The sequence below is a fragment of the Danio rerio genome, chromosome 24 (assembly GCF_049306965.1).
Source record: "Danio rerio strain Tuebingen ecotype United States chromosome 24, GRCz12tu, whole genome shotgun sequence".
NCBI classification, from domain to species: domain Eukaryota; kingdom Metazoa; phylum Chordata; class Actinopteri; order Cypriniformes; family Danionidae; genus Danio; species Danio rerio.
Genome location: NC_133199.1, coordinates 31,754,087 through 31,779,962, shown reverse-complemented (window position 1 = coordinate 31,779,962; position 25,876 = coordinate 31,754,087). Strand labels below are relative to the sequence as shown.

At 34.9% G+C, this 25,876-nt stretch overlaps 1 protein-coding gene across 3 annotated transcripts in view; it reads right to left on the bottom strand.

Annotated features, from left to right (window-relative positions):
* The window catches only part of ek1 (eph-like kinase 1), a 126,102-nt gene that overhangs the window by 59,683 nt on the left and 40,543 nt on the right, over positions 1–25,876 (bottom strand). For all 3 annotated transcript variants that reach the window (XR_012399074.1, NM_131095.1, XM_073939991.1), the window contains 2 exon segments: positions 5,870–6,025; positions 5,327–5,671 (listed from right to left, as the gene is read on the bottom strand). Coding sequence is in view for 2 of the 3 variants with exons in the window: in NM_131095.1 (NP_571170.1) it covers positions 5,327–5,671; positions 5,870–6,025 (501 nt within the window). In the remaining variant the exon portion in view is untranslated.

The window sequence follows — 25,876 nt, the reverse complement described above, 5'->3', positions numbered from 1 at the left end:
ATATAGCACATTTCATACACAGTTGCAATTCAAAGTGCTTTATATAAACAGGAATAAAAGAGATAAGAAAATAAAAACAAATATTAAAAGTGATTAAAAACAGATAAAAATGTGTTAAAATAGTTTATAAAATAATGAAAAAGAGAAAAACATAATAGTGCAATCTGTCGAACGCAGCACAGTGCTTATTCAGAACCGAATTTTAAATGATTGCGCAGCAATTATTTGAGTTTGTGATATTTTTGGTAACATTATAAATGTCTGCACAGTCACTTTAGGTCATATCTGTCAACATTGGGATGTGAAAATAAGGGATATCCCCCCCTAAAAAAATTCCCAAATAAATGCCCAAATTACTAAATATGTTCCTCTGGAGCTGTTTCATTGTAAACAAACAGTTAAACAGTCAGTAATATGTTTTATTATTATTTACAAAAGATAAATGAGGAGTATACATTAGCAGCAAATAAATTAGCTTATTAAAATTAATAGCTATAAAGAAACAGAATCAAGCTATCGAATCTCATCTAAATCTTTTCTTCACTGTATAACTTACACATTCTGATTAAAGAGCAGCGAATGAATCTCATTTATTTGGATTTTTCCATTGATTACATTAAATAATACAGGTGTCATTTTAAAAATTCAGAGATCTAACATTATAATGAAAGCATTTGACTGCTTTCCAAACTTTCTATGCTCATTTAGGATAAAATTAGTTGTGTTTAGAAAAAAAAAAAAAAACAAGATCGACATCTTTAGATGTTATTATTATTATTATTATCATTATTATTATTATGTATATATGTCTGTTCAAACACGCACCCAAAATCTAGACTTTCGCTTCAAATCGTGTGTACAGAAGTCTATTTGTCACTATATGGAGCCTGTCTGACAGTCACGCACTGCTATATGACTGCATTGGGGATGGTAGAAAATGGGAGACAGCACCTGTAATGAAAAAAAGGGAATCCCGCCATCTTTATAATTATTTCAATTTATAATTATTTCAGTATGGGTTGTGTTCAAGGAGGATTTGCTCTTTAGTGTTTATTGCCACCCTTCATAGAAAGACTGAACATACGGAAGAAATACCATTCCGGGATGAAAGCAGGATAGAAATGTAAAATACAGGAGAATCCCGGGAAAAATGGGAGGGTTGACAGGTATGCTTTAGATTCAATTCACTTTGTATTTGCAGAATTTTAATGGCGGTGTCAACAGTCAAAATAACACATTTTATTTAGAAATGAATCATCAAAAATCATTTTGTAGTCTTTTTTAGCATTTTTGTAATCTTAGTCATGTAGTTTGTAGTCTTTTTGTAGTCTTAAAGAATCTTTTTGTAGTCTTTAAGAATGAAAACCAACACAAACACATCCTGCGTCAAAAATCTTGCATTAACCATTCATATATGTAGCATTAAAACACCTATTCCTTTCATATCCATAAATCAGCTTTACGCAACGCATTCATCATTCCACACTTCCTCCCAATTTACACTTATAAATATTCTGTCTAGCATCTCTCTCACACCTGCCGATGAAAGACGTGCTCCGAAACATCAGTCAATATCCACATCATGCAAAACATGCAAGCGGAGGCTCTACATCATCCCAGAAAGCCTCCTCTCGACACTCTTCAATATTTCAAGCAGCACAGACCAGAGGCCAAGCACTCAAAACATTGACCAATCGTGGCCACCCAGACCTCGAGCAGGCCCCTCCCATGCTGGCGTTTCCACGGTTACAGGCATGTCAGCTCTCATAAGAGTGAGGGACTGTTGATGTGGGCATTCAGGGTGAGTCTCCTCTCAGGCTTCTCATTACGCCGCCCGTCTCTTGTTCTCTGAGGGCCTGAATCACAGTTAACCGCTGGATCAGAAGAGCTTGTATCTCCTCTCCACCAATGACAGGCCGACAGACACACACTGAGAGAGGTTTAAAGGTCAGGGATAGAAAAAGAGGAGCCACTGAAGTACAGAGCAAGCAGTGTTAAATTCTGAAGCAGGAGGTAGGAGACAAAAATTCGGAGGTTTAAGAGTTCAGTTGTGTGACTTGGGATTTTAATAACTGGGAAATTGCTGATGGACGTTGAGTACTATGTAACCTTGATCCTTCTGACAGAGAGAACGAGTTATGAAATATCTGCATCACAAAAGGAAAAACAAATGGATACTGCATAAATAAATATTGCATGTCCTTGTAAAAATTATTATTGTGTAGAACAAAGGGTTTGGTATTCAGATGTCAATGACACTCATATTCAAACATCCACTTGCAACAGCTCTATGATAACAATAATGATGAAAAATAATGCACATTTTAAATTATTTAATGACATTTTTAATGTATAAAAGGCTCCTTTATACTGCATATTTTAAACAAACATTTTTATTATATTGTATATATATTTTTTATATTTTATTTATTCATTGCAATATAATGATCTATATAACAATTTGACTGAAAAAAAGTAAACGCATCAAATTGATTAAATAAAAGAATCATTAGCTGCAAAAATACTGAATAATAACTTGATACAAGACTATAAAATAACTCAATAAATTTGTTATGATTATTGTTATACCATTTGTAAGCACGCCAAAAGAACTGAAAATATAAATAACCTAATCAAATAAATAAAAACATAAATAAAAAATAAATAAATAAATATTAGTTGCAGAAGAAATTGCAATAATTATTTTATATAAAACTACACATTTCTATGTTAAAATTTTATATGGATATTGTACTATGTTATTCATATTACATACATTTTTATCAAACCAAAGAATATATAATATTTAGACAAATGTGAAATCACAGGTTTGGTGACAGTTAGAGAGTCAGAAAATAAAAATGGGTTTCAAAAAAAGAACATTGTGAATGGGTTGCAATAAAGCAGTAAGCTATACAAAATTTCTAATATATATATATATATATATATATATATATATATATATATATATATATATATATATATATATATATATATATATATACAGCCCTCTAAAATTCCAAAGCAGGAGACTAAAATTCAAGATAAAATTCAAGATATTTAAAGAGCACAGGTGGAAAAATGTGTGACTGAGGACTTTTTTTTTTACCTTGCTGAAGGACATTAAATACTACATAACCCTGACCCTGCTGACAGAGAGAAAGACTTACGTGTGTCATGTTTCATTCAAAGTTTATTGGTACCAATTCAAATTAAAAAAGGCAAAAAGGGAAGAAATATTGTATGTCCTTGAAAAAATATTTAACAAAAGGCTTGATATTTTGAAGAAACCTAACATATAAAAATATCCACTTGATATAAAAGAAAATATTTTAGATTTTCATTTATACTTGAAATTAATCATATTAAAAATGAAAAGTTTTACATGTTTACTAACACAACAATATTTTTAAAATATATTATTATGCTTAAATTAAATCCTTTATACGTAAATTGCAACATACATATTTTAGATGCTATTAGACCATATTATTGATTTTATATAACAATTTTCATTGCAATCTGAATCGACTTCAATTACTCATTTCACAATAAATAAATAATTAATCATTAAAAAATAAATATTAGATGCAGAACTTTCAGTTTATAAATGAACTGACACATTTATATAGCATTATATTATAATAATTATAATCAGAACAAAGCAAATGAAACCATATTTAGAGAAATTTATGAATCTAATATAATATTTTAATCATATCAGTTAACAAAATGATTAATGCTTACATTCATATTTTCTTACATTCATATTTATATAGTATTGAACAATATGGAATTAAGTCAGCTAAACCACTTAAAGATTTTGTGTTTAAACGATGTCTAATAGACATCTAAATATAGACGTCTTGATTAATAGAAGGCTAAATTAAGGCTAAGTGACAACTTAAAACAATTCAACAGACCAATCATCAAAAAGACAGGAAACTTAGCTTAGGTTTAGCCAAAAGATCATTGTTTGGATATCTTTAGACGTCTTTTATTCACACACAAAAAAATGCTTGTTGGGACTGAATTTAATTTTAAAATATTTAGAGACATTAATCTAATGAACAAATAAATATAAGTTGCAGAAATTAATGAATGAACTATTTATATGATACAATACAAAGATGAGCTTTTTTAATTTCTCAAATATAAACTCAATGGTCAACAGAATAAAATAATCTGAATCTGCCACTATGCTGACACATAGGCATTTGTAGCTTCATCCTCTTTTGAAAAGAGGTCTAGGAGCACAGTCTTGTTTGAATTTAAAGCAACAGTCCCCAAAATGGCACAATTAAGATCAAAGTCTAAAAGGGGCAGTTTTAAAGAGTCATAAAACATTACTTATGTGATATTTTGAGCTGAAAATTCACATACAGCACATTTTGTAAAAAGGGGCATAGTAGGTCCCCTTTAAGCAGTCCAAGTATGTTTTAGTGCAGGGCTCGGCGTTGTGTAGATGTTAATAAAACACAATAGGATACTTTAATAGGTAGGTTTCGGATTGGTGTAGATCTTAATAAACACCATAAGTTGACTCTGTGTCACATACAACATTAAATAAACAAATTACAAGCACCAGGGGATTCATTTGTAAATGTGGTATATGCACAAAACGGACAGAAATATGTCTTAGAAATATGCCGAAAACGTTGTGATCTTTAAAAAACTAACTTGAGGAGAGAATGTAGGCAGCTGTATGTAAACTCTAACATATGTAACTTATATATTGATTTAAATAAACCACTTCAAACTATTGACCTTATTCTAAAATGCGGAAGTGCGCCTGTTTTTGCGATTGTCTTAGAACTTCCGATTCAGTCGCCTATGGGAGAAATGACTAGGAATAATAAACGGCAGAAAATGGCCAAACTACTTGCTCAACAAACAAATGTTTGCATGACTACACAGACCAAGTAGCATAATATAATAAGAAAATATTAAATTGCAACATCAAGCAGCGTAACGAGCAGTTGTTAACGTCAAAAAATGAATGGAAGTGAATGTGACTGGAAGTCGCGAGACAAAAAGATTCAAATCGCAGCGCCCGCTCGACAGCTGAGAATAAGGTGAATAGAATGATGCCGTAATCATTAACAACTAAATTACAATTTATTCTAGTGTACGTTTACTTTTGGGAAGGTTTTTACATAGATTTTAGAAATCAGACCCCAGTCATCTTGTGGCTTAAATTCCACCCATTTAGAGCCGGCTCTTACCTCTGCTTATACCAAACCCAAGCACTCTGACACTAACTTACAGTAAGACAGACAGAAAACCTGTTGTTAAAGAAACCGAATGTAACAGTGCGACATCTCACCTGTCTGACTGGTGGTGACGTTGACAGACACCAGCTGACGTGGACTGGGGCTCAGATCTGACACTCCATTCAGGGCTTCAACGCTAAAGGTGTAATTGGTGTGTGGCTGCAGTTCAGTGACCAGAACTCTGGGGTGCGTCAAGCCGAACTGTCTGGGGTTGAAGTGTGCGCCGCTGCCACAGGGAACACACCTCTCTGACGCCCCTGTTTCGCCAGAGCACTTTCTGCAGTGAACACTATAGCTGACATCTCCACGTCCACCACTGTCTCGGGGAGGACTCCATTCCAGAGTCACCGCTGTCTCGTTCACCATCGAAATCGGGTTTCCTGGTGCTGAAGGTGGTCCTGATGACAGAAGTAAAGCAGGTAACAATAATATAGGGACCAGGTCTCACTATTAATTGTCTTTAATTTCCATGTTGGCTGTTTACTATTACATATTCCACAACCATATATTTTTCCCCATTGGTATAATCTTACTTACTAAACATCACTAATAATGCACCCTTAAGGTTTTAATGCTTTATTAAAGTATCAGCTTACTTGTGCAGGCCATAGAGCGAGGGTCTGATTCTGCTCGATAGAAACCTCGTTCACATACACACTCAGAGGCCTTGTCCTGGTGAGAGTAGCTGTGTGGAGGACACTTGACACAGTACGCATCCATAGCTGAGGCCTTGTAGAAGCCTGACCGACATGCTGTTGAAGAAGAAAAATATATATTTTTATATTTATGTATTTGGTAGATAACAATAGATCCATCAACAGAACAATAGACACAATGACGAATAACAGAATAATAGCTGGAACGATAAATGGAGGAAACGATAAACAATCAATATCCGATAAATGCAAAACAAACTAAACGACTAAATAGAATGATCAACAAACAAATAGATATACACCAAATGGATTAAACAACTGTACAAAGACAACAAAGAACTAATGATAGATGACAACAAACAATCAATCAATCAGATGACTAGAATGAGAGAAAAAAAGAAATATAATTGAAAGACTATAAAATAAAAAAGCAAACAAAAAAACTATTCAAAAATAAAAAGAAAGAATAGAAAGAACAAATAACCAGGAGATAAAAGACTGAATGAACGAAGAGATGAATGGAAGAAACAACTAGATGAATGGACGGATGGTCGGACAGAATGGATGGATGGAAGGATGGTCGGACAGAATGGATGGATGGACGGATGGTTGGGCAGAATGGATGGATGGACCGATGGTTGGACAGAATGGATGGATGTAAGGATGGTCGGACAGAATGGATGGATGGACGAATGGTTGGACAGAATGGATGGATGTAAGGATGGTTGGACAGAATGGATGGATGGAAGAAACAGATAGATGGACAGATGGAGGAAACAGATAGATGGACGGATGGATGGAAGAAACAATTGAATCGATGGACAGATTGATTGATGACTAGATGAATGGACAGAAGAAACAACTGGATAGATGGATAGATGGATGGATGGATAGATGGATGGAGAGATGCCTTGATGGATGGACAAAAGAAACAACTGGATGGATGAACAGATGGATAAAAGAAGCAACTAATCAGATGAATGGATGAATGAATAGATGGATTGAATAAACAACTGTATGGATGGACGGATGGATGGACAGATGAATAAATGGATGGACGGAAGAAGCAACTGGACGGATGGATGAATGAATGGATGGACGGACAAGTAACAACAGGATGGATGAATAATTGAATGAACAGTAGAAACAATTGGGTGGATGGACAGAAGAAAAAACTGGTTAAATGGTCAGAAGAAACAACTAGGCGGATGGACGGATGGATGGACAGAAGAAACAACTGGTTGGATGGATGGATGAATGGACAAGAAACAACTGGATATATTGACGGGTGAAAGGACATGAAACGACTGGATGGATTGACGAATGAAAGGACAGATGGACAAGAAACAACTAGATGGTTGGATGGAAGAATGGATGCATGGACCGAAGAAACGACGGATGGACGGATTAATGGAAGGACAGAAGAAAGAACTAGACAGATGGATGGATGGATGAATAGAAGAATCAACTAGACGGATAGAGGAATGGTTGGACAGAAGAAACAACTAGAAGGATGGAGGGATAGATAGACAGGAGAAACAAATGGATGGATGGATAAACGGACAGACTGAACAAAAGATGGATGGATGGATGGATGGAATTAATAAATGAATAACTGGATGAATAAACAAATGGATAAATGGAGTTGAGCATTAGTTAATTATCATTCAACATCCTACATTTACATATCAAACCTACTCTCTAGCACCAAACACACCCTACCCCATGAATGACATCATACAGTACAGATATGCTCATGTTAATCAATTCAAACAAAGGCCATTTACATACAGACATCTTAAAGGTACAGAAGCCGACATAGACTACTGTACTACTGTATTTGCAACGAGCAAACGACAATGTTTAAAAATTCAAGTAAAAATAAACCACGGCTGATCTGGAGCAACAATTTTTATACCTAAAATCAAAAGTAGACGTTATCTGTGCCTCTTATAATTGAAAAACACATAATCTTAGTGAAGAGCAAGTTAAAGAGAGCAGTTTTCCAATGTTATGTGCGAGGTTTCCCCTCAGCTCTCGTCACTTTCTCCAGCGAGGCATAACTAACATCTCGATGCAGCATTACTGAGGCCCGACTGGAGGCACGTGCTGCCCGTGTTTGTATGTGTGAGGCCTGGGTTAAGTTGGAGCTGAGTGAGTCAGTGATTGGTGTGTGTGTGTGTGTGTATGTGTGTATGTGTGTGCGCATTAGAGCTCTTCCCCCTCAGGGACGCCGTGCCAGACTCCCATGTTGCCCCTGAACTAAAAGCAAACCCTATATTTCTGCAAACACATCCCAAACATGTCAGTTCTTATCAGCCACAGCACAATGACTCCAACATATTTCCCTTTCCAGAAGAGGCTTTTGGAGCGCTTAATACTGAACTCCAGACTGCACTAATGGAGTGGGGAGTGACGGCAGCTTTGAGAAGCAGTTAAAGGTGGATGTAGTTTTGAGAGGTGTTGCTTGTAAATTTAACCACGCTAAGTGACTCAAGCTGTGCTGTAATTAATAACTCAAACACAAAGGCTGGCTTGAGCTCCAAGGCAACTTCATTAGATAAGATAAAGTCATGCTTTATCCCTCTGCTGTGTATAGTTTATATTCACTTGTATATTTATGTATACTGTATTATTTCTATGCAGTGTATGTATATCCCGGTTTAAACTAATCTAAAAAGATTACAATAGACATGAAATTAATATTTTGGTATTTTATAATTATGTTGTTAAATCAAGTGTTTTAGGGGAGACGCGGTGGCTCAGTAGGTAGTGCTGTCGCCTCACAGCAAGAAGGTCACTGGTTTGAGCTTCGGCTGGGTCATTTGGCATATCAGAGTGGAGTTTGCATGTTCCCCCACGTGTTCATGTGGGTTTCCTCCGAGTGCCCGGTTTCTCCCACAGTCCAACGATAGTTGGTACATGTGAACTGGGTAAGCTGAAATTGTCCGTAGTGTGTGTGTGTGTGTGTGTGTGTGTGTGTGTGTGTGTGTGTGTGTGTGTGTGTGTGTGTGTGAATAAGAGTCTGTGGGTGTTTCCCAGTGGAAGGGCATCCGCTGCGTAAAACATATGCTGGATAAGTTGGCAGTTCATTCCGCTGTGGTGACCCCAGATTAATAAAGGGACTAAGCCGAAAATGAATGAATGAATAAAGTGTTTTAATAAATCCGAAATGGTTCTGGTTTTATAAATGCTTTGAATTAATTTATTTCTTGCTGTTTATATATGGTATTATTCAATCAAAAATCTCATAAAAATTTGTAACTTTCTGTTTAAGTGGCTAAGCCATATTAATTTATACAATCTCATTCATTTCCCTTGGGTCTCAACCTACTGAACTCAAACCTCAGCCGTTGAACAATACTCACTAGTAGGGTTGTGTAATTAATCGAAATTTAATCGCAACCGCAATTTGAAACATTGCGAACAGCTAAAACTCAAGAGGCTACAATATGGAATATGAAATTTCCCCAACCCAGAGCAAATGTGTGACTGTCGTCTGTGTGTGACAGTCTAACTAGACAGTTGAGTGAGCACTCTTTTCTTCTGCCCAACCAGAAATGTGCGACCAAACTATGCAGAATGTCCACCAATTAAAACGAACAAACAGGAAAGCACTGACAAGTTGGATCATGGTGTCTACCGCTTCAGAAGCTTTAATAGATGAATTCATGTCTTAGAAAAAAACAGCACGTTGGTAATATGGGAATATTTTGGGTTCAAAGTCACAGACACCAAACAAAAACAGGTAATTTGTAAGAACTGTTGCCACAGCGCGAGGAAATACAACAACTAGCACCTAAAAAAGCACCACAGACGGCTATACGTGTCTTGCTAAAAAGTCAACTAAAAGTATTGCCAGTGACAATCTAGTAGGAAGCAACAGCAAAGTACAATTTCAGAGTTGTCTGCAGCCGTTACATGATATGAAAAACCATCACAAAGGCACCAAGACATAACTAACGCCATAACTCACAACCTCACTAAAGACACGGTGCCGTTCAATGCAGCGACCAAAAAGGGATTTAAAAGCCTCATTTTGATGCTGAATAGGAGATATACACTTCCGTCTTGCACATATTTAGCCATTTTGCAGTGCCACAGCTGTGCGTTGAATGTCGTGATATTTCGTGTAGCATCTACGATAATTATTTTGATTATTATTTTTTCTGAAATAATTATTACAAAAAGGCACTTATCAGCCATGCTAGTTTGCTGAGTGCTCTTTTTTAATAGTTTTTTTGTATAATAAGCTACACTATCTTCTTAATTTAAGTTAACTTGTTTACAGAAAGCTAGTATCATTTTATTTGAGCAGTAAGATGCTACAATACAGATTACTGAGCTGTATCTTGTCTACAAAATTAAATCACAAATCAAATCGAAATTGCAATGGCAAAAAAAATCTCTGCAATTAGATATTTTCTTCAATTCACACAGTCCTACTCACTAAATGTACCATTTTTTTAAGATACTGTAATTATGTAACTTGCAGCCGCTACATAACTTACTGTATAATGCACCTTATATGCATTGTATAGTGCGTCAATGTCTACACTGCTGCACCTTGTATGATATTACCCTTTACCCTTAACATCATATAACTTGCACTACATCTTATAAAGTTGTATATACATATTTTTTATACATTTATATTCTTGTAACATCATATGCACTCACTGGCCACTTTATTAGGTACACCTTGCTAGTACCAGGTTAAACCCCCTTTTGCCTTCAGAACTGCCTTAATCCTTTGTGCATAGATTCAACAAGGCACTGGAAATATTACTCAGAGATTTTGGTCCATATTAACATTACTGCATCATGCAGTTGCAGCAGATTTGTTGGCTCATTACTCATGTTCAAGAAACCAGTCTGAGATGATTCACGCTTTATGACATGGCACGTTATCCTGCTGGAAGTAGACATCAGAAGATGGGTACACTTTGGTCATAAAGGAATAGACATGGTCCACAATAATACACAGGTAGGCTGTGGCGTTGACACGATGCTCAGTTGGTACTAATAGGCCCAAAGGTTGTGAAGTATATATCTCTCACATTATTACTCCACCACCACCACCGCCACCAGCCTGAACCGTTCTTAGCTGACAGGAATGGCACCCAGTGTGGTCTTCTGCTGCTGTAGCCCATCTGCCTCACGGTTGGACGTGTTGCACTTTCAATAAAGTTGAATCTAATCTAATCTAAAATTAATTTTAGTACGATTTGCCCATCCTCCAATGGCGTATGGGAATATGGGTGGTGTTTTGTGAACATGCCTCAGTTAAAAAATCTTACATTTTCACACAAATGAAATCACTTGATAACATACAAATGTGTTATTTAATTAGTTAAATTAGTTAATTTTAGTTAAAATTAGTTGCTTCCATTTTCTGACGATATGTAAAATATTTCTCATTTCCTCATTGGACTAGGCTGAATTTTTATTCATGCTACAAACGGAACATAGTCTAAAGCAATGCAAATTACATCACACATTTCAGAAAATGCATTAATCTTTCTGGCTTTTCTAATTTACACTCATAAGCACATTCACCTCCTCAATCCATTAACTGATTATCTGATTTACCACCACATTACCATTAATTAATGGCCGGAGATGTTTCACAATCAATAGGACAGCTGTCTCTCTAAATTAATCAATCAACCAACATCTTCCAGTTCCCCGCAAAGCAATCAACTCCAGTTTATTGCGCTGATATGAAGCTTAAAAAGGTCAGTTGGGTCAAAAGCATGAGCGGATGCACCATTATATGACCATAAATCCATGCAAACACAGCTTTATTTCAGTTCATTATAGTTGTTTAGTATTTCTAAATCTCTTTTTTAACAGAAGGAACCCAAACTTGATCTATCACAAGCAGGTTTTTACATCTCAACATAGCAAAGACTCCTCCACCTACCTCAATCTCAAAGCGACCGGCACACATACACAGCTAAATAAACAGACAGAGAGAGTGAGAAAACACAAAACCAATAATGCTTTGGTAAAGATAAAATCCTCTCAGTGGGAGATCTTCGCGAGAGATTAAAGGAACAAGAATTCGCTCTAAATGCTTTTACTAGCAACACAAGACTTAAAGACCAGCAGAATTAATACTGCTCTTAACAGAAATAAATGTCAGTATTTTTTATTTTTCCAATATATCTTTCCTGTCTCACTGTCATATTTTGTTATGTAGCCATGTTTTCTTTTATTTATGGAGATGTCATAATCCACATGATCACAAATATGCAAAAAGCCACCACATTTTTTTTCTTTTATTCCAGAGCTGCACAGTTCTTGCTTTTCTGCCCTATAGAAAAGAACATAAACAGATGTAAAAATAGACACAGAAAGCTCTTTCCCCATATGTCTACACCACTGTAGTAACTAAAGCTGTATGCTAACGGGCTTACTGAAATCTGGCACAAATCCGGGAATATTCACTGACCTAAATAATTCTGAGCTGAAATTTCGTTTTCAGGGTTATTAGGTGAAGTTCTGGATCATCGAGTGCAAAAACACTTATTTTCCAGTATCCTAAGAGCTGAAGAACTTGTCATTGTTGTTTTTTCTATCACATCTGGTGGTCAACATGAGGTAATAGGTGTAAAATCCCTGTGGTTCTTTGGAGCTGGGCCTGAAATGAAACAGCATGTGCACACTGTGGTTTTGCAACCTCTCGGTGTTCAATGCCAAACCAGAAAACCTTTGGAAAGCCTGGACTTTTGTGGAACCCAAGTGGTTCAGTGCCTCAAAGCGAACACATTGGCAACAAGACAGATTTCATCTACGCCTGCTAACCGCAAATGAAAGAATGTCTGAGGATGTGAAAATGCTGTGAAGGACAGATCCAGAAGCACTCGCAATTGAGTGGAGGGCTGAAAAGCTCCTGAATAATTGGTTTATCTGAGATCATCAAAGCCTGAAAACATTCTTCAGCAGGTGAGTCAACCATAATGAAATCTTAATGAAAAAAGTCTATATGTATAGCTTGATGCCGATAGAAAAATTCGGTTCAACAGTGACACTCATTTGGCCTGATATCAGGATTTTAGTATCTTAATGAAATTAATAAAAAGCTATACAGAAAAATAAAAAGAACAATGGACTGAATGACAAATATAAGGAAAAGCAATTTAGAGCCAAGATAGATACACAGTACCTATAAAAAGAATAAAAAATAACAGAATGATATAACAACTAAATGACAGAATGATAGAACAATTATTAGAACAATAGAATTACAGAACAATAGAAAGAACAACAGAATGACTGAACAACAGAACAATGATTCTAATTACAGAACGATAGAATGACAAAATGATAAATACAAGAGAAAACACTGAACAACATATACATACATACATACATATATATATATATATATATATATATATATATATATATATATATATATATATATATATATATATATATATATATATATATATATATATATACACATACATACATACATATCCATATATATTAGGGATGGGAAGATTAACCGATATGTATCGATACGCGGTCATGCGCGTGCACGATGCGAGTGCATCGGTTGAGCAGCAGAGGATGAATGAAATTTTGGAAGCAAATCGAGATGCATCGGTTTTTGCGAGATGCATCGATTTTTCCGAGATACAGCTTATATTTTTAATGTAGAATGTATTTTTTATTTATTAACAAGTGTTGTCAACCTGTTTTTGGCGCATAATTTAATCGACCTACATAAAGTAAGCCTTAGCAACGGATTTGCGGATGTGCACACACTACAACTCAGTGTATCAGGTGTGCGGATGAAGCTAGTGGTGCGCCCTCAGAAAGCGCGAGAAGCAAAACAAACATTTTATTCCCCACTGAGTTTTAAATCTAAAGTATGGCAAGCAACATTATGGATTTAAGGATGGACGACATGACAGGACAGATGCAATTTGCAAAATGTGCCGCGCATCTGTAAAATACGCGGGCAGTATGACTAATCTGATATCTCACTTGAAGCGGCGCCACGGTGTTGTTGTGAAAGCATCTTCCAGTGTTTCTGCATCCCCGGCTTTCGCACTGCTTCAACCAGCTCCAAAAGTGGTGAGAAAAGCATTGCAAGTTTTTTTTTTCCATGCGCAACAGTTCTGCTCGCTCTACGCCAATAACGAATGCTATTGCATTGTTCATCTGCAAAGATATTCAGCCTAGTGTCACGGAGAACGAAGGTTTTAAACACCTCCTCCTGTTAATTTTTATTTAATAATAATAATAATAATATTAATAATAATAATGATAAAAATAATTGGGTGTCACGGTGGCACAGTGGGTAGTTTGACCACCTCACAGCAAGAAGATTGCTGGTTTGTTATATTTTTATTAGCCTGTTGTTTACAGTGACAGTGATGTTTCAACGCAGCATAACACTGCTAGTTCACCACCTTAAGTTTTGAATAATCAGTGGCAAAATATATCTTTGTAAAACTTGTTTTCATAGTTGAAAAGTTAAATCACAATTCTTGTTGTGCAATGCTAAATTTATTTATGTTGAAAGAGTGCAAATATATATATTTTTTAATATATATTGCACTTATACATTCTGTTTATCTTGAAAATACTTAAATAATATGTGCTATATGTTCTAAAATGGCCCTCTACTGTAAACTGACACTCTGGCTCTGAGAGAAGAGCCAGTTTGTAAAAAAGTCTTGGTTTTCCTTGGTTAATAAATAATCAAACTCATTCAATGGCACAGCATCCTCTTTCACATCATCTCATAAACTTGATCTAATTAGTTAGTGCTGAAATATCGCATCGTATCGTGATATGGGTGTGAATCGTATCGTGTTGCATCGCAATATGTCACAAGTGTATCGCTAATATATCGGATCGTATTCTTTGTATCGAGATGCGTATCGGATCGGCATTATAGCTTAGATGCCCAACCCTAATATATATATATACATACATACATACATACATACATATACATATATACATATACACATATATATATATATATATATATATATATATATATATATATATATATATATATATATATATATATATATATATATATATATATATATATATTTATATACACACACACATATATGTATATATATATATATACACACACACACACACACACATATATGTATTGTAGCGAGCGATTATTTGCCACGTCGCCCTGGTCGCTAATTTCACCCAGCTGGACCATCATCAAGTCAGGATCGATCACAGCTGGAGCGCATCAAGCCGAGAGACATATAAGCCCAACCTACGCCAGGAGAAGAGGAGCTTCATTCCTTCTATGACTCCCTGTGCTAATGCTTGTCTCTCTGTCTCTCCTTAGCGGACTCCAGCTCGTGACGATCCTTCACCCGACTACTCACTGTCCTTCACCTACTTCCCGGAGCACCAGAGCACCTCACCCTAAAGAAGAGCACCTTTTACATCACATTCACTTTGTAAATAAAGCACCCTCCGGGGACTTGTCTGTAAACTCATCCTGTTGTGCCGCTGTTTTCCCTCTGCCTCGCTACAGTATATATATATATACATATATATATATACACATATATATATATACATATATATATATATATATATATATATATATATATATATATATATATATATATATATATATATATATAATTACAGAATGACAAAACAACAGAAAGATTGTGAGAACAACTGAAAGATTAAATTTATCTATCCTATCTATTAAACAAATCTAAAGTTCTTTCTATCCATGGTTCTAGGGATTTAACTGTCTCTGTTCCAAATGAATGAACAAACAGACAAACACATTAGCAAACAAAAACAATTTAACAAACAAACAAACTATTTAACAAACGACATAATGAACAAATGCTATAACAAACAAACAATATAATAAACAAACAAAGGAACAATTAAACAAATGATTTCCCAAACGATAACAAACAAACGATTTAACAAACGATATAATGAACAAATTAATGCAAAAAAACAAATCATTTAACAAGCGATATAACTAAAAAAAACAATTTAAAAAACCATATAACGAACAAACGATGTAAAAAAACAAACAATATAATAAACAAAAAGGATATAATGAACAAAAGAACAAACAACCAACAAATGATTTAACAAACAATATAACAAACAAACGATGTAATGAACAAATGATATAACAAACAAATGATCTAATGAACGAAAGAACAAACAAACAAATGACTGAATAAACAATACTACAAACAAAACATGTAATGAACAAATAAAGTAACGAATAAACAATATAACGAACAAATGATTTAACAAACAATATAAAAACAATTGATTTAATGAACAAACGATATAACAAACAAATGATCTAATGAACAAAAGAACAAACAACCAACAAATGATTTAACAAACAATATAACAAACAAATGATGTAATGAACAATGTAACAAACAAAAATAATTTAACAAACGATATAATGAACAAACGATTTAACAAACGATATAACAGAAAAATTATCTAATGAACAAAATAACGAACAATCAAACAAATGATTGAATAAACAATACAACAAACAAAAGATGTAATGAACAAAGGATGTAACAAATGATGTAACGAATAAACAATATAACGAACAAATGATATAACACACAAATGGTATAAAAACAAACGATGTAACAAACAAACGATGTAATGAACAATGTAACAAAAAAGGAACAAACAATATAACTTAAACAATTAAACAAACAAACAATATAATGAACAAAAAATAAACAAATAATTTAACAAACGATATAACAAACAAACAATTCAACAAACAAATGATATAATGAACAAACAATTTTACAAACGATATAACAAACAAATGCTGTCACGAACAAACAATGTAATAAACAACGTTGTAATGAACAATGATGTAACAAACAAATGATACAACAAACAAACGATACAACAATCAAACAATGTAGTAAACAATGCTGTAATGAGCAGCGATGTAATGAACAAACGATGAAACAAACAAACGATGAACCAAACAAACGATGTATTGAACAACAATGTAACGAACTAGGATAATGAACAACGATATAACTAACAACGATGTAACAAACAAACCATGTATCAAACAACGATGTAACGAACAAACAAAATGATATAACAAACAAACTATATAATGACAGCTATATACAACAATAGATAGAGCAATAAGCAACAAAATCGTCAACACAAACTATTGTCGGCTAAAGAAAATAATCGATATTAAACAGAACACACTGATTTTGTAGTTTTGCTCATGAGGAGAGACACAGAGAGATCTAAAATGGCTCCCTTATCAAATATTTACATTGGTGTGATTGGTGTCCCCTTGGCTCCAGATAATCAATAGCTTTTATATATGATACCTTCACACAGAAAGACCAGAAGCATCATGGGAATTAAAGAGAGAGAAAGCAAGCGAGAGAAAAATGAAGAGCACAGAGTTTGTAGTGTTTTTTTTTTTTTTTTTTCAGAGACGGATGAAGATGAGAGACATGTTTGGAGAGTGTGTTTAATGCCCTGGTCCATGGAGACGAATGCTTGCTATTAGTGTGTTTCTCATTCTGTCTGCAGACTTTGCTTCATATTGAATGAGGCAGATCAATAGACATCAACCCACCACCTGAAAAGAGAACACAGACCCTTCTCCATCACAGCTGGGTGATGTGGTGGTGCTATCGTTAAAGTTTACACTAAAATTACTTGGAAAAAGTTACATAACAGGGAATAATTGAAAAAACTACTGAAAAATTTTAAATAAGCTAATAAATAGCATTTTGAAGAACACACACAGAGTCAAGTCTAGTCAAAGTCCCTTTAAGACAAGTATTTTCACTTGGTGGCCATCTTTGTAACACCTCTCAGGTAGTATGCTTTAGCATTCTTTTTGAATGAAGAAACATACAATTCTAATAAATTGCTTGCCAAGCTTATGATTAAATTTCATATTAGGAATCACCATTAAAATTAAATAATATCTGTCTCTTTAGTTTCATTTCGAAACGTTCAAATCACACAAAATCTGCAGAAACTCACATCTGGTCTGATCCCGTCCCCTGGAGAATCCTCAGTCTATAGAGATTAATAATTGGCTTCTGTACTAGACGGCAGCATTTCATTTGCCATGTTGATCATTACTCTTTTCCCCATTCAAAACTATACGATTGACACGTCTTGTGTATACTAACTATAGTCCTTGCAGTCACACTTTTCCCCATTCAAAACTACACAAGTGACATGTCTTGTGTATTCTATATTAAATATTATAAAAATATCATGGTATTGTGATCACTACTGTAAAATATATATTTTTTAAATGTCTGGGTAAAAAACTACAACTTTTCAGCTTTGAACAATGATTGTGTCCGAAATCACTTACTTCCATTCTATATAGTACGCTAAAAATAGTATGCGAGCCGAGAAGTATGTCTGAATTCATTAAATTCGAAAAACAGCATGTGACAAGTAGCTAAATGACCTACTACTACCGGTGAGATTCTGAAGTGTGCAATTCATGAATGGGAGTGAAGCGGGTAGGTCACATGCTGATGACAAAATGGCATCCATGGAACATCTTAGCTTCATTCATACTACTCACATTTATACTGAATAAAACATACTTTTCTAACAGTTGAGTAGTACATTCAAATTCAATTGCAGTACCTACTGAGGGGTAGTTTTATTTTAGAAATATTTAAAACGTTTTAAAACCGTAAACATGTCAGACTAAATAATTCAAATGAAGACTTCTGCGATCTTCATTATTTTCAAAAATACTGATTTCTTTACAATTTAAAAAGGCATCTTTATATATCTTTGCTGCTGGAGATACCGTTGCCCTAAAAAAATGTAAAAAATAAACCTTACATATATCATAGGAACAGTATAACAGAAAAAGTTGGCGGTTTGAAAACCTTGACTTTTCACTGAAAACGGTTATCGTCACATGCCTATTCTATAGTCTTTAGCCTAATGCGACTGAAATCAAGTTATTAAACTACAAATATATCACATGGCAAAACAAAAACTAAATAAAGAAATTATAAAAGTAACCTGTGGAACATGAACTTTATCGCAGCAATAAGCTAAAATTTAGACGAAAATTGAAGCTTTTCTTCAATTTTCTGATTTTTCTTCGATTCTCTGATTATTATCGTCTTGTTAAGTCGTAAGATATGGAATACTGTTTCTGGGTCCAAGCCACTACTCATTTGAATTGGGAAAATATTAGTTTATGACCACTTTTTAGTCATATCACACAATAAAGTGTATTTTATGTAAAATCATGGTGTACACAACAGTCTCTGTTGTGTACACCATGTACACAACAGTCTATATATATATATATATATATATATATATATATATATATATATATATATATATATATATATATATATATATATATATATATATATATATATATATATATATATATATATATATATATATATATTGCGATCGTGATTTTTGAAAGTAATACATTGCTTTATAATTGTTTATTATTACCATTTGTTGAGTCTTCCTTCCTATACAGTTTGATAGAGAGCTTGGACCCAAAAGCCACTTTGCGTGACGTCACACTTTACAAGCAGATGTGGTATGATAATTGCCAAAAGGGGGATTTTGAGAATTTGGAAAAATGAATCTGTACCTAAATTTGGTATGTGGGGTAGAGCTGTAGTACTCATGCTTGCTTGGGAGATGTGGAGATTTATCCATAATGATAAATTGGAGATACTTGATAAAACATGGGGACAGATATTAAAACACCTCAATGCATTGGAAGAAATGCAAGCATAAACAATGACGCCTGTCAGTAACACAGTAATTAAAGATTGATTGTAATTAATATTCACTATTCATAATCTATAATGTTTTTAATAATGTGCCCAAACTATTATTTGACAATAAAACTATAGTCAGGATAATGCATTTTTTTGGTATTACAAGAACAATGTTACTTCATAATTACATTTATTTATGCATTACCTGACCAGCTAAATTATATTTTGCTTAAATTAAAAAAAAATCTGCATTCTAAAGCCAAATCAATCAATTTCAGTGGACCAATCAGAAGAACTCTAAGGGTGTGGCAGTTGTTGCAAGCTTCTGATTACAGAAGAAAGTTGGCTATTGTTTTATTTGATGGCAACATCGTAGCGGCGACAATGTGGAATTGACCCATAGTTCTAATACTGGTCTAGACTGGCAACACTACACTACTTTATGTCAGGTTGTATGACGCATGAGCTAAAATTGTAGACGACATCCACCAGTCCAGTATGTTGACTATAGGCTGTAGCCTTCAATGAAACAGATGAAGGGAGTTTTTCCCAAAACATCAGAGAACGACGGACCGATTTTGCTCCCTCCTGAGAGATGGGGGGAGAGAGAGAGAGAGAGAGAGAGAGAGAGAGAGAGAGAGAGAGAAAGAGAGAGAGAGAGAGAGAGAGTGTGTGACATCTCTGCTTGAGCGCTTCAGGTGGCCTTTTCAATTTAACAGCACGGTAGTGCTACTCAGAAAAGCAGAGGAGAGAAGCAAAGGCAGGGTCAGACGAACACCAACCGCAGGGTCCCGAACCCTCAGAAATCCAGTTTTCTGCTGCCTGCGGAAAGAGGCTTATGTACTAGTTTCCATGGCAGCATAATTAAAAAAAACACTCCTTTCACTGAGTGTTCAATACGGGGACAGTTAGAAAACAATAACGAAGCATTCCATGGTATCAGTCTTTTACATTTTCAACAAAATAAATAATAAGTTTGTATGAAATGAATAAAGTCTTTTCTTTTTGATCCCAACATTGATGAGAAATAACATGGCTAATGTTGAATGCTGATCATATGTCATTCATTCATTCATCCATTTTCCTTCGGTTGTGCCCCTTATCATGTGTAACCACAGCAGAATGAACTGCTAACAATCCCAGCATATGTTTTACACAGAGGATGCCTTTCCAGCAGCAACCCAGTACTGGGATACAACCATACATTCTCACATTCACACACACACAGTCATACACTAAGGCCAATTTTGTGTACCCAAATTCACTTATCCCATGTCTCTGCACTGTAGGGGAAACTTGGAGCACTCCGAGGAAACCCACTCGAACACAGGGAGAACATGCAAACTCAACACAGAAATGACAACTGGTTGGCGCAATAACCTATGATCCTATGTCAGTTATGAAATTAAGTAAAAATATAAATTTCAGAGTCAGAGATAATACATAAAATTGAAATATCTGTTAACGTCAACATAGCGTAGATGTTACATTATGTTAAAAATAATAATAATAATAATATGTTTAGATGTTTTAAATGTAACGTTACTGAGATTGTATATGTCCTTTATAAAAGGGAGACACTGTTACTTGTGTTTTAACTAAATACAGGTTGAGTGACGTCACTGGAATGTTCCATTATTTTAAAGGGTTGGCATGAATCAGGGGACACTCATAAAACTATATTAACATTAAAAACGATGTGCATTTATGCCTAAAACAATATACAAATATTTTTTTTTTCAATTCTAGCTAAAATGACAACAAATGTCAGGCCAAAAACCTTGCCCATAACCAGCCCAAAATGTAATTTAAATTATTTAAAATGACATTTAACTGACTGTAATCAAAGACTATGGAATACATAAGACATGAGACTCAAATAGTTTTGAATTGGGAAAAGTGTAATGGTCAATATGGCGAATGAAGCCCCGCCTACTAATACAGGAGCCAATCATCGATCGCTATAGACTGATGTTTCTCCAAGGGAAAAGCACAGACCAGACATGTGCTTTTACAACAGTTTTGTGGTGTACAAACGCACTGGAATAGAAGCAAATACTTGCTTCACAGACATTAGAAATATATCCAAATTAAGCCCAAAATGTCTGCTTTTAAATGAACCAAATGCACTTGAAAACAAAACTTTTTTAGTTTTGTAATCTGTATGAAATGAACGTGATGTACAGGCGGTCTTGTCAAACGTACTTCACATGACAGCAACTACTCAAATGCCCCAATAAACTTGTAAAAAAAAAATAAAAAAAAATAATAATAAAATAAAAATTGCTGTCATTTCTGGAGGAGACTGGCCATTACTTCTAACGACCAGTGCGATCAGACGAAACGTAATCCAGAGTATGATATTGTGTAGAACGGCCATAAATGAGGTTGGTGTCGTGATCTCATTCATTTCGAGTGCACATGCACATTAGCTCCGGCAACCAGTAAATATGCAGATTTTGTTTTATTCAGACGTTTATAAATGAAACTTATGAGACGGTTGTTGTTGAATTTTACTGGTGGTTCCAAATATGTAATGTAATCGTAAGCTTAACAAAATAGTTTTGAAAAAATTGATGTTTCCCTATTCAGACAGAATGCCCAAGCATTTGTTTCAAAGATGGCAACAAAGTAAAAATGACTTGCCTTAAAGGGACTTAGCTTTAATTTAATAAAATATACACCAAAAACGCATAGCATTGTTATGTTTTGAAGTTACAAATTTATGTGATGTTATAGAAATACTGCATCTGTTTTATTTAATAGAGAATACATCTCCTTCAATAAGATTTCTTTAAACTCTATGATGGCCAACCTTCAGAGCCATGTTTTATGTGCTGGGCCATCAAATGGCTCTTCAAGACTGGCTTGCATTAATAACTACAAAAGTATTTTGAAGTATAATCATACAGCATTCCCTTTTATGCATTCGCAATATGAGAACTGATGGCCAAAAAATCCAAAAAACGTTGGCATTAGTGAACACTGAAGCTCAGTTTCTTCCAGCCAGACTTTGATGTTTGCTCACCTTGAAGTGGATGTTTGACTAACGAAATCTAAAGCAGCTGAAATCCATCAATTTCAAAGAGCTATGACATGCTAACCAAGGCTAACAGTTGGTCTCAAGGGTATTCGGGCATATTTATTTATGGATATCCATGTTTGGATGCCTGTTGGTGAGCGAATGACCTGCTGAGCCTTTTGACATACAAGAATAAACAAGGTTGTTTCACATTAGCAGAACTCGATCTCACCTACAGGAATGGAAGTGTTCTGGTGATTATTGCGACTGTATTGATTTAGCATCTGGTTGCACAGCGGAGACTTTTTAAATTCTTTTCAGCCATTTTTACTCTGGCCATTAGGCATTGTAGCATTGATTTTTTTTGGAGTGGGAAATATTTATATATATCAACCCATTCTGAAGCCGACAAGAGAATGGACTTTCCTCAGAGAGCAACCGCTAACAACATGGCTAAAAGGTCATGCACAATATTTGCTAAGAATCAGCCTGTCTGAGGCCTAAAATACTTTTATCAGAAGCCAGTTGAGGAAAAAGAACTTAGAGAAACTAAGACTGAAAATATACTAGAGTATACACGCACTGGCCACTTTATTAGGTATACCTTATTAGTACAGAGTTGGACCCTCGTTTGTCTTCAGAACTGCCCTGCACAGCATCATGTACAGCATCATGCAGTTGCTGCAGATTTGTCAGCTGCACATCCATGACGCAAATCTCCCGTTCCACTACATCCCAAAGGTGCTCTATTAAATTGAGATCTGGTGACTGTGGAGGTCATTTGAGTACAGTGGATTCATTGTCATGTTCTAGAAACCAGTTTAAGATTATGTATGTTTTATGACATGGCGCGTTATCCTGCTGGAAGTTGCCATCAGATGATGGGTATACTGTGGTCATGAAGGGATAGACATGGTCAACAATAATACTCAGGTAGGCTGTGGCATTGACACGATGGTCAACTGGTACTAATGAGCCAAAAAGGCAAAAAGCTAAAAAAATATCCTCCACACTATTACACCACCACCACCAGCCTGAACCGTTGATACAAGGCAGGATGGATCCATGAAAGTACAAATTTATTCTTTAAAAGTATTTACATTTTAAATGTCTAAAATTTTACTAATGTATTAAAAACGCTAACGGAAATTTCTATTCTACTTCCCTGTCTCTAATAATAATCTTTAAATTATGTCCAGCATTTGAGCTTAGTTTTTTTCTTTTCATGGAAATTTTGAGGCGTAATTATTCGTGATTAATGAGAAACACATTTATAGAGTAGCTACTATTTATTGGAATAAATACACTATTAAAAAAGTTGAAAATATTGTGTGAGTTGTGAAATATCTGCCACTAAAATATTATTTAGAAATCAACTTCTTATAGCTGGTTTAATTTAATTCATTCTTAGGCATTCTTCTACCAATGTAGTAAACAAAAAAATAACAGGTATATACAGTAAATAGGTACAGAAAAAATAGGGGTGAAAAAGGGTGAAATAATTTTTTTTGAGAATTAAATTTGAGAAGTTCTATTTGATATAAAATGTGCATAATGTTGAAGAAAATAAAAAAGTACAGTAATTTATGAGTTTACAGTGACTTTAAATGTCACTTTAAGCTGTATAGAAGTGCCTTAAAAAATATCTAGTAAAATATTGTTTACTGTCATCAAGACAACGATAAAATAAATCAGTTATTAGAAATGAGTTATTAAAACTATTATGTTTAGAAATGTGTTGAAAAAAATCTTCTCTCCGTTGAACAGAAATTGGGGGAAAAATAAACAGGAGGGCTAATAATTCAGTGGGGCTAATAATTCTAACTTCAACTGTACATCTGGTCAGTTCAAGCTGTTACTGTACTTCAGTTCTATAAAAAGTAAAATTACTCTATTATTTTACACCTTTTAAGGCAGATCATAGAGTGAGTTGATTCCAGAAGCTGCTATCAGACAGCTTTTCCGAGGTCAAATCATTTCCAATAACTGAAAAAAATGGCTTAAACTCACAGCTTCTACTCTGGTCTTCAACATCCGAAATACCTGGCCAATTACCTCAGGGGTGTCAAGAGAGGGTTTAAACATCTCCACAACTGGATTTCTCCTTTGTCTCAATCTGCTCGCAATCTCCCAGGAGTGCCCTTTCTTTCCAAAGGCTATTTCCCACATTCCATCCATCATGCACAGCGTGACAGACCCAATCTCCCAGGCTTTGCCGGTACGCCTAGCTGGAGCATCCCATCAACCTAGTGGCACATAATGTCCACTTCAGCCAAAGACAAAACATCCACTTAAATCCCATGAAACAAGTGAAAGGGCAGCGGACAACTTTATCACAACTAAAAAGCAAAGAATCGCAATTTTCTTCAAGTGTCAAGTCCAGCAACAGCCGACTTCCCTGCTATTGAGAAGTACCACATTGGATTTAACCACTTGTGAGTGACATGATCGTACAGGCTACTAATAAAAGCATTTATGGAATCTCTAGGTCTACATTTTGGTACTAGTTTGTATTGAACTTGCTAGGGTTATTAGTGTTTTGAGTGGTTATAAAACAGTCTAGGTAGAACATTGCTAAGTAGCTGAAATTGTCAAGTGTATCTATCTGCGGACTGCAAGACAGGGGCGTAACTTGTAGTAAGTTAAAGTTGTAACTTGCAGTTATCGAGATTCTATTGAACCATGCGAGACGTCACAACCACATGTTGTTGGCAAGATGGCGGAAATACTTACCAGAGAACATTTTCAGCAAACAATTTCACGAGTTTTCTCCAAATTTATCTATAACCTAATCAATGCTGAGTTATATTCATTCAGTTTAGCAACTCTGACTTCTTCGTCTGTTTTGTCATGACAGCCTACTCAGTGTCGCTCCCTGTAATTGTAAATAACAGTGCAATGGCGAGCGCTTCAAGTATGAAAGCCTCTGTCGGCTTATTTAAGCGTACTATATAGTATGAAAGTATGCGATTTCATACGCAGCTCAAGCTAATGTGTTATATTAGTTAAAGTACTTGGGTTGTTTTGTAATAAAATGTATGTGTTTATGTTTGAGTTAGCTTCTGTGATTTAAGCTCAATATTTCATTTGTTTACAAAATATTGGCCACCAACAGCAAGGGTA